This window comes from Octopus sinensis, linkage group LG6, assembly GCF_006345805.1.
Source record: "Octopus sinensis linkage group LG6, ASM634580v1, whole genome shotgun sequence".
Taxonomy (NCBI): domain Eukaryota; kingdom Metazoa; phylum Mollusca; class Cephalopoda; order Octopoda; family Octopodidae; genus Octopus; species Octopus sinensis.
Genome location: NC_043002.1, coordinates 86,325,587 through 86,337,123, shown reverse-complemented (window position 1 = coordinate 86,337,123; position 11,537 = coordinate 86,325,587). Strand labels below are relative to the sequence as shown.

General features: G+C 34.4%; 1 protein-coding gene across 2 annotated transcripts in view; it reads right to left on the bottom strand.

Moving 5' to 3' along the window:
• Nucleotides 1-11,537, bottom strand: part of LOC115213287 (uveal autoantigen with coiled-coil domains and ankyrin repeats-like) — a 135,265-nt gene that overhangs the window by 113,647 nt on the left and 10,081 nt on the right. For both annotated transcript variants that reach the window (XR_004999754.1, XM_036504124.1), the window contains exons 4-5: nucleotides 5,230-5,365; nucleotides 562-639 (exon numbers count right to left, since the gene is read on the bottom strand). Coding sequence is in view for 1 of the 2 variants with exons in the window: in XM_036504124.1 (XP_036360017.1) it covers nucleotides 562-639; nucleotides 5,230-5,365 (214 nt within the window). In the remaining variant the exon portion in view is untranslated. The remainder of the gene's footprint in view (nucleotides 1-561; nucleotides 640-5,229; nucleotides 5,366-11,537) is intronic.

Here is an 11,537-nt window from a genome sequence, read left to right as displayed (position 1 = left end):
AAATACAATATATCGATACTAGGGTCATAATTATGGGTGACAATTTCATATGACACCGCTAGAAAAAATTACCATTCAAACCGAAAATATCCTGGTCATGGAATGCATTTGCTAATATGGGAGTATTCTGTATATTAAATACCATAGGGAAGTGTTCTGTATAACATAAGGGAGAATCATGTACATTAAATACATATGTAGTTATGTAGTATGGTTTCACATATCTAACATAGTTAAGTTGAACAGCTTCATTTAACTGGAATGCTCTATGCAGTTATTAAATGAAAACTCCCTCTAGGGGTGGTGTCAGATATTTCAAAACAATGGGCAAGGAAGATAACTCCTATAAAGCACTCTACACTGAAACTTTTGGAAGATATAGAAAATGCAGCATGCGTGAACTGAGTAAAGGAAACAATTGTCTTTCTTCAGTTGACAATGTGGAGTGAGAATACTAAATGATAATTTGAATTCACGATATTGAAAAAAATTATGGAAAACAAAAATAAAAAAGAAAAAAACTAGTTTTTGCTTCAAGTTTTAAAAAACGTTTCAACTAACTCGGATTTATGAGCGAGCAGTTTGTTCAAATCCAGCAGACAGCGATCATGACTTTTTCTCATCTCATTTCTTTGTGGCCTGTCATTTGAGAAGAAAATGTATGTTAGTTCAAGAGAAGATTTTAGAATTTAAGAACACAGCACAATGATCAAAGGTGAAAATCTTGAAAAATATGACAAAAGATTTGATTCTCTTTTTTTTTTATTAATCTTATATTCAATAAATTTATTGAAAAAAAACCCAAAAAACTAGAAAATAATTTTCTAAAGAACAGAAAGGAATGACAACTGTTATTAAACAATATCAGTATTAGAAAATATTTCTTTAAAAAAATTCATTGAACGAAAGAGGAGGGACATGCTCATAGAACTTTTATTAGCCGTTTCAAATAGGTAATATCATTATGGGTAGTGACTGTTTGAATATTTGGAGGTAGATGGAGGCAAAGAATTGGCAGAGTTGTTAGAACATTGCATTAACTGCCTCCTGAGTTCAAATCCTACTGAGGCCAACTTTACTTTTTGTCCTTTTCAGGTTGATAAAATGAATACCAATTGAAGGTGGGTTGGTAGTTCAGGCTGAAAGTCTTAGAGTATAGGATAGGATGCCTAGGAATTTTTATTACAGCTTTTTGCATTCTGATTTCTTGGAGGGTAGACTTAATAAGTCCCCCAGCTGCTTTAATATAAATATCTGGTCCTTTGATGCTTGAGCAGATTTCACTGTGATTTAAGCATTTATGATAGTATCTAGCTTGAAGATAACCTCCCCACTTTTCCTCAACAGTCTAAGATGCTGTTAAATATTGGTTTCAAATTTGGGAACAAGGCTAGTCTGGTATTTATTTTATTGACCCCATAAGGATGAAAGGCAAAGTCATCCTCAGCAGAATTTAAACTCAGAATATGAAGATGAACGAAATGCTGCTAAGCATTTTGCCTGGTGTGCTAATGATTCTACCAGCTTGCTACTTTGTGGCCGTGAAATATTAACGGATGACTAAGCAATGAAAAAGAGGTTAGAGATTCTTTTACTTGCTACATTAGTGAAAGCAAAAAGAAAAAGTTGTTACTGCACAGGGAAGCTGCTCAAAATTCAAAACTGCACAAATGTTGAAAGCATACATGAAAAATGGCTTGTGTGGTTTCAAATTTAGAACTAAGACTAGCAATTTAGAGAAGAGAGGATAAGTCAATTACACCTGGTACTTATTTTATTGACCTCAAAAGAATGAAAAACAAAAGTGGATATTGGCACAATTTGAGCTCAGAATGTAAAAAGCTGGAAGAAATGTCACTAAACATTTTGTCTGACTTGTTGATTCTACCAACTAGCTGCCTTATAGTCTGAAAGTGAAAATAAAACATGAAAAGGTCGGATCTTTTCGGTTTGAATGGCAGTTTTTAACATAATTTCTAGGTAACTAAAAAATTTTAAACTTCGTATACTGGTAGAATGTGTTTATAAAACATCTTTTCCTCTTGGCTTTATTGAGAAAATTCTATAGTTTGTAAGATATTTGTTGTTTTTTTCTTCAATTTCTGCAATTTCAACCAATCACTGACGTCCATTGAGGTAAACAACATTCTGTGCCAAATGAATATGTCCCTCGTTTAAGAAACAGATTGGGTTTATTTACATTTGTGAAGAAAAAAAGATACCCTTCCTCCCACCCCTAACACTAACTAACCCTAACCCTAAAAGAGATCGAAATGCAATAGATCGATACCAGGGTCATAATTATGGGTGACAACTTCATATGACACCGCTAGAAAAAACTGTCATTCAAACCGAAAAGACCCAAAAGGTCTTCAGATCTTGTTAGATCTTGTGATCTAGAAAGAAACTGATTCATTCCAATCATAAAACTGTATGAAATGCAAAAGTTGTGAGTTAAGGAGTATGACAACTGACCATGTTGTTTAAAGCTCAAGCCATGTTATTTTTGTAATTTAGGCACAAAGCCAGCAACTGAAGGAGATAGTCCATACCACTGACTCCAGTATACTCTTACTACTTTCTTTTAATTGAGTGTGAAAGAACAAAAGACAAGATCTGAACTCAGAATAGAAAGCAACAGATCTAATTACAGTAAAGCATTTTGTTCTACACTTTTACTGATTCTACCAAACCACATAATTACAACCAGTTTACTGAGCCTCTGGATATAGCAACTACATCTGCTTGATCCAAAATGAATGACTGAAAGCAGGTTCTTTTCCAAATTCACAGTTCAATAGTTAACAGTTCATTCCACTTCAACAAAAAGCAAATATGCACATTTATAAAAAAAACAAGTTACTTATATAAGCATGGTAAAGCAGATGTGAATAAAGAATTTTAAAAAAGGTTAAAAAATTGCAGAGGACCCCTCAGTGGACCACTTGTAGACCACTGAGGTATTTTCTTGTAGGTCTTTGAACTTCCTAAAATTTGTTCAGATGTAATGTATTTAATCCATAATTTCAGCTGGTCAGACTTGGGAATCAACCCAGAAAGTGTAATGATTTTGTTCCTTCTTGAGCCACGCCTGGCTCATAAGGGCCGATTTCCCGGTTTCCTTGGTGTATAGGTTCCCCACCTGGACGGGATGCCGGTCCATCGCAGGTGAGCTGCAAGATGCAGGAGGAAAGAGTGAGAGAAAGTTGTGGCGAAAGAGTCAGCAGAAGTTCGCCATTACCTTCTGCCGGAGCCGTGTGGAGCTTAAGTGTTTCGCTCATAAACACACACATCGCCTGGTCTGAGATTCGAACCCGCAGTCCCTTGACTGCGAGTCCACTGCTCTAACCATTAGGCCATGTGCCTCCACACAAAGTTTAATGATTGCATCTGACTGGACTCTATGGAGGAGGTGCCTGAGGACTCTACATCCATGACTTTCCCAGGGATAATGAGCAGAGAAAATGAATAGATTGATGGATAATGTATTTCTGGACCATCAAGCAGTTAATGGCTTTTAAATTGTCTTGTGTTTCATTATTGCTTATGCAAACATTGCCAACGATGGAAATAGGGTGGGACATGCAAGGATATCATTGACAGAGTGGCTAACCGGCTTCCGTGCCAGTGGCACTTAAAGTGCACCATTCGAGCGTGATCGTTACCAGTGTCGCCTTACTGGCACTTGTGCCCATGATAGTAGGGTGCCAAACGTACCATCTGAGTGTGATCGTTGCCAGAGCAGCCAACTGGCTTCCATGCCAGTGGCACGTAAAAGGGCACCAATTGAGCGTGATCGTTACCAAAGTCACCTTACTGGCACCTGTGCTAGTGGCATGTGTAAAAGGATTCGAGAGAGGTGATTGCCAGTACCGCCTGACTGGCCCCGTGCCAGTAGCATGTAAAAACCACCCACTACACTCTCGGAGTGGTTGCCAGATCAAGATTGGAGCCTGGTGCAACCATCTGGTTCGCCAGCCCTCAGTCAAAATCGTCCAACCCATGCTAGCATGGAAAGCGGACATTAAACAATGATGATGATGATGATGATTATATAATACACACACAAGTCATGGGAAAATGTAAAATTATCAAAAGTAAGCCATTACAAAAAGAAATTGCTGATCCATGATGTACAGCAAACAACATCATATTAAAACTCATTGTACCATATTGTAAGCTTACTGTCAACAACTGACTTGCCTATTTCAATCAAACTTATTCTTAAAACTTTGACAGACTTAGATGTTTTCAGTTTGAACGGCAGCTTTTTAACATAATTTCTAGGTAACTGAAAAATTTTAAACTTCGTATACTGGTAGAATGTGTTTATAAAACATCTTTTTCTCTTGGCTTTATTGAGAAAATTCTATAGTTTGTAGGATATTTGTTGTTTTTTCTTCAATTTCTGCAATTTCAACCAATCAGTGACGTCTATTGAGTTAAAAAGCATTCTGTGCCGTATGAATATGTCCCTCGTTTAAGAAACGGATTGGGTTTATTTACATTTCTGAAGAAAAAAAGATACCCTTCCCCACACCCCTAACCCTAAAACAGTTTGAAATGCAATAGATCGATACTAGGGTCATAATTATGGGTGACAATTTCATATAACACCGCTAGAAAAAACTGCCGTTCAAACCGAAAAGATCCACAGACTTAGAACTGGGCAGACTTGGTGTTTTCAAACTTGGTTTTGAAGTAACTTATTGATCAATTATTATACACATAATGTATCATCTTTATATATTTGCTCTCTTATATTCCAAGAGTAGCTGAAGGAGAATTGCCATTAGCATAAGATAACTGAACTAAATTACTGCTATTAGCTTAAAATTATTGAATCTCATAACTGATTTTAATATCTATCAAAAAATAAAAATGGTAAAAAACAAGCAAAAAAAAAATCTCAAGTGATTAGTGATTGAAAACTTAAAATAAAATAACAACATCACCATGTGCATTTTATGGATAATTAATGTAATGCTTTAATATTTTATTCATCATCATCATCATCGTTTAACGTCCACTTTCCATGCTAGCATGGGTTGGATAGTTTGACTGTGGGCTGGCGAACCAGATGGCTGCACCAGGCCCCAGTAGCTGTTCATAACTTTTGGATTACATGCACACATTCGTCTGTGCAGGCATGTACATATGTTTGAGTATAATCTTATGTGTAGAAACATGGCTGTCCAATATTTAAAACTAATCACATTTTATACTTACAGCAAAATATTGTTCTCTTTTTCAAACCGTACTTGCTCTTCTCGTGCTTTGCTAATTTTCTCTTCCAGATCATTGAGCCCTTCAATTTTACTTTTTCTAATAGCATCATTCTGTCTTTTAGCAGCTTCAACTGCAGCTGCAAGTAGCAGTAGATTGCTGGATAATAGCATTTAAAGAAGACTGCAACTAGTCAATCTATTTACCATTAACTGACAGAAGAAAAATAATATGTGAACAAGATATTGAAATTTCCTCTATAATTTATTCATAAAGTTGGTTGAAATAGTTGATATCTTTCATTTAAAATGGTTTTTTTTGTATACTAACAGGGTAAAAAAGAACAAACTATCTTTTTATATTTTGTTACATAGTAGATGGAGAAGGGATAGTATTTATGTGCTTAGTAAGCATTCCTTAATTATTGAAACACCGTTGATGTTCTGCCTGAATATCTGTAGGTCAATAATTGGCAGTAAAAAAAGATTGGCAAGGAGAAAATTGTAGAGATTTGCAATACAATGGAGAAAGATTGCAAAAGTGTTTAGTGCAACATTAAGGGGATGAAACTAGAGGCATTAGCAGCAACTTTTCCAAGGGTGGGAGAAATTAAAACTATCAAACTTCTCTTATGGCATAGTAATGCAGGTCAAGTAAGAACAAAAAAAACTCTACAACTGGGAGGAGGTGTCAGGCATGCAGTTAGATTTTCCTCCTCTCAACAAAAAAAAACAAAAAAAAAAATCCCTGAAATTAGACCAATTTTGAAGGTATTTCAAGTTTATAGACAAATCTTCTGAGGGAGAATATTTAGTATTTATTACTAAAATAATGCCAATAATTTTGGGGAGGAGATCAGACAATGACACTGACTACAGTACTTGACTGGTATTTTATTTTATTGGCTTCAGAGAGGATGAAAGGCAAAGCTGACTTCAGCAGGATTTGAACTCAGTAAGTAAAGAGTCTGTGCAAATACTACAATGCATTTTCTTCAATGCTCTAATGATTCTGCTAATCCACCCCTATATTACTATTATTATTATTATTATATTATTATTATTATTATTATTATTATTATTATATTCATTTGCCAAAAAATTTAACCTTATTGCAGATTTCTTGCTAAATTTAATAATTAACTTAATTTATTCTTTTTTATATGAAAACAGCTTTTTTTTAATAAAGAATGATGCATAAAACATGCAACATTTTTCTTTATTGAATATAATTAGTACAGACACTTCTATTTTGTGAACACAACTTTAACCCTTTTGACACCAACCTGCCTGAAACTGCCCTTAGTTCTATGATACAAAGTTTCTTAATTAAAACGTCATGTTAATTAATGTTCTAAGCAGTAGTTTCATTGTGACAAAGTATTTTATTAAATGCTTCATTATTTTCAAAATAAACTGACACAAACGTAGCATATTTCAACAGAAATATGGTAACAAAGGATTAAAGACTATCAGAACTCAAGTACAGCAAAACATTTAAACCTTATACATTGCATACATAGATTACATTGTGATTAACTGTCTAGGAGGTTCTTAGCTTTAACCCTTTCGTTACCAACCTGCCTGAAACCGGCTCTGGCTCTGTAGTACAAATGCCTTGTTTTCATAAGTTTTGAATTAAAATCTTCCACTAAACCTTAGTCACAATTTATGTTCCTAACACTAGCTTAATGATAACTAAGTTATTTTACTAAATTCTCCGTTATATTTAAAGTAATTTAAAGAAACAAAGAGCATCTCAAAATAAATACAGTAATGAAAAGGTTAAGGATGTTGCAAAAGGCCTGGCTGGAGGTTCAACTTTCCAAGTTCTTTTACAGGGCTTAGAAAAACTGAAGGACAGCTGTAATAAGTGTGTGACTCTGAGAGGGGAGTATGTTGAATAAAATCATGATTAACTTATCCCCTTGTATTTTCTTTTATCCAAAGCCAGGAACTTTTCAGCCTTGCATTGTAATTAAAATAACATCAAAATAAACATGTAAATCGTGGGTAGTATGATGTCAAATGACATTAAGATAATAAGAACATACACTTATTGTTCAGGTCAAATCTGTGCCTAAACCCTGCCTTCAGATACAACTTTAAATGCAGGGATATGGTGGGTATCTAAGTGAGAATTGGCTGTGATGTATCAATCAAGCTGATACATATATAATAGAACAAACACTTGGCAGGCAAACAACAAATATCAGGTCAGATTATGATACATTAATATTTATACAACATAGACAGAGAAAAAAAATGCTTAAAGGAGTATAACTCACAGGAGGTTAGTAAAAGTTCCGTTGAGGGATGTTCATCATTGTTGTGATGTATGCTGGTAGATTCCATATAAGAAGTACTTGTGGACAGCAAGTCACATTTGGAATCCAGTACTATGTATGACACACTCATGTCTACATATATGACTTATAAGCCTAAACCTTCCTTAAAATTTTAATCACAATTGTTAATTTTTTTTCCAGTTAAATGTAGGTTAAATTGGGTTTAATAATATTTTAATTACATTTAATGAATCTAAAGTTATATCCAGTGATAATATAATATTGTTGAAACATTAAAATCTTTTGTGTTCGGTTCATGAAAATATATTTACAGTAATACAAAATTGGAATTAGAATTATACACAGGAGATAAAATTTATTTCATTAAAACCGAAAACTGCACTGACCTATAAACTGTAAGTGCTATTCTTGGTTTTGAATATTATGCAACTAAACGAGAATATTATCTTCTAGATAAATCAGGCTACAAGAAAGCTTTAAATAACCTTTAAATTCCCAAATAGAATGAAATGTAAAGCATAAATATAAATGCGATACATATATGGATTATTGATCAAAATATTATATAACTGATATTTGCATAATAGGGTCAGTATCTGGAACCTTGAATTAAAATAATATTTACAAGATAGCACATTAATGTTGAACACAAGAATATTGAATAATTCATTAAAAGATAGGGTGACATGTCAACATCTTTCTTATACTGGAGTATAAATGAAAAGAACTGTATTATATAATTAATAATGAGAGTAACATTCATGAGCAACGTGCTCCATGGGTTTTCCTAGGTTGAGTTCTCACAAGTTCTTGTGAGCAAAAATCATGATAGAAAAAAATCAATAAAAAAATATACTTTATCATATCAGTTTCCTGTTTCTTGCAGTTTAGAAGAGCTATTTTAGAATAGAAAATTACAAATGTCTTGGCTCTTATCCAAATCTATCATTTTTGAAAGAACTCTTGAAAATTCACCAATCACTTTTCAAATAAGTTTATGTTTGTCCTTAAAAATCTTAACTTGACAAACACTCATCATGCACAACCAAATACATTTATCTGCCATTGATGACTTTAAGTAGGTATTTATTCTTCCCAATGATATCATGGCACATATCATTATCATCCAAAATCACATCAATGTAAAATTAACATTTCAAGCATTCACAATAAGTTGAAAAGACAAGCTTTGAATAAAATTAAATCAACAAAAATTTATTCCAGTATTATGATTTCATTCAACCATGTTTACTTCAAGCTGCACGCTAACCACTTCTGATTAAGAATCACAGCAATGTAAAAATAACTTGATCTAAATTCATAATCTCAGGATACACATATCCTTATCATGTAAAATCATAGCAATGTAAAATTAACAACTGGATATAAAATCATGGCATCACTGATTTCAAATTTTGGCACAAGGTATATGTAGGGAAGGGAATGAGTTGGTTACAGTGACCCCAATATGCAATTGTTACTTATTTTATCAACCCGAAAGGGTGAAAGGTAAAGTTGACCTCATCATGTAAAGATGAATGCCACTTAACATTTTCCCTAGAATTCTAACAATTCTGCCAGCTCACTGCCTTATATATATATGTATATATTATATTAAATTAGAGACAAAACCACTATTAGGCAAATCAAACAATGAAAAACTTAAGCCAATACATAAAATTAATTAATTTATATTATTTTAAATATATATCAAAAGTATAGAAGTTTAATAAAAGATAATGAGTAAAACACTACGATCGTTTCATGGCTGTCCAATTCGTAATAATTCGAGTTATGGTTACAGTCAATCTTCAGGTAATTGAAATATTCTCACCTACACCCCTGCGCATTCATAGTTATACTACGGATATTCATAATGCCTCGAAGATGAAATGACGTCACCAGTCAGCAACGTTACATTTCTTCGTTTACAAACTCCCACTACGAACAGCCATGCCCTCTCGCCGTAATCTCTCCAGCTCTTCTATTATTTATATATATATATATTTATATACTAATTACAAATTTTGGCACAGTGCAAGCATATTTAGGGGAGAGAATGAGTTGATTACAGCAACCCCAGTCCTCAACTGGTATTTATTTTATTGACTCCAAAAGGATGAAAAGCAAAATCAACCTCAGTGGAATTTGAACTCAGAACATGCAAACAGACAAAATGCAGCTAAGCATGTTACCTGATGTGGTAAAAGTCTGCCACACATACATACATACATACATACATACATACATACATACATACATAAGCTGGGATACTCTATAATGAAATCCATCAGAAGGATAACCCCCAAAGACAAAAAAATAAAAACCCACTGTACAGTTGAAGCCATAACCACTCATAATAAAAAGGAATACTGGTGGAATGTCCCAGTGAAGACCTCAATAAAATGCAAGCACAACAGACCTGATATAATGATTTGGGATAGAGAAGAGAAACTGTGTACAGTTGTAGAAATTAGCTGGCCAGCGGATGTTAACATAAAGCTGAAGATCAGTGAAAAAGAGAATGCCTACACTAAACTATTGAGAATTCTACAGTCACTCTATCCAGATTACAAGTTCAGGTTTATACCTGTAATCATTGGGGCCCTGGGATATGTAACACACTGCCTAAATACCAATCTTGAGAAATTAGGCTTCTCAAAACCAGAAAGGAGAAAGCTAATTCGAAGACTGCAGATCCAATCCATCACTGGGACTGTAAAAATCCGTAAAAATTTCCAGAAGTTTATCATTTAAATATATATGAGCATGTCTAGATATGCAACTATATGCATGAGCATACATAAAACAAAACATACGAATCTGTACAAGCCAATTCAATGAACAGATAATTCACTTGATTGAACAACTGAATGTTCCCAAACAAGCAGAAAATTCATCACAACAATCCGATACATGTTATATATATATATAACACTAATTACTTCTACTTCTTTTTTGATTCACCTTACTCTAATTAAATATTCTATATGACCTGAGATATTCGTCCTGCTTCGGTTTTGTTTTCCTTTTACCTTTAATGTATACCTGCTGACTTGGAAACCTGCTATGGATCCCTAGCTCCAGCCTCAGTTGTGAACCCGGAACCTAAGGGATGATCTATTATAGCACTTACGAAACATAATTATTGGTTTAGATCATCAGTGAACTAAACCCTACATATTCTTTACATATATATATATATATATATATATATGTGTGTGAAGGTGCATGGCTCAGTGGTTAGAGCGTCGAGCTTATGATCGTGAGGTTGTGAGCTCGAATCCTGGACCAGGCTGCTTGTTGTGTTCTTGAGCAAGACACTTTATTTCCCGTTGCTCCAATTCACTCAGCTGTAGAAATGAGTTGCGACGTCACAGGTGCCAAGCTGTATTGGCTGCTGCCTTTCACCTTGGATAACACTGGTGGCGTGGAGAGGAGAGGCCAGTATGCATGGGCAACTGCTGGTCTTCCATAAACAACCTTGCCCGGACTTGTGCCTGGGAGGATAACTTTCTAGGTGCAATCCCATGGTCTGTGTCGTGACCGAAGGGTGTCTCAGAATATATATATATATATACATATAAATTTGACATGGGCAAATCTTGGGATTCACGGTCAAACAGCCAGGTGGAATTGCGCAAAAAATTACACAGATGTTTAGAATGATCCAGTGGTGATGCTGGGCTTTATATTTTTTTCATAGCTCCCATGGTTACCGAGATAATTTACTATAATAATACTCTTGTGTTTATGAATGAGAAAGGAAGGGGTGATAGATGAATAAGGAAGAAAGGGGTGATGTCATACTTGGTAGAGTATGCTGAAAAAATAAATCAAACAGCATTTCAACTCTGTGTGAATATATCTGTGTATGTAAAAAGAAGGGGGTATGTAAATGTGCGTGCGTGTGTGTGTATGTGTGCATGTGTACGTGCAGTAGAAGTGGGATGGTTCATGTTTGTCTGCTTAGTATTTGGTTTAATTTTTTTTGATTTGGTTG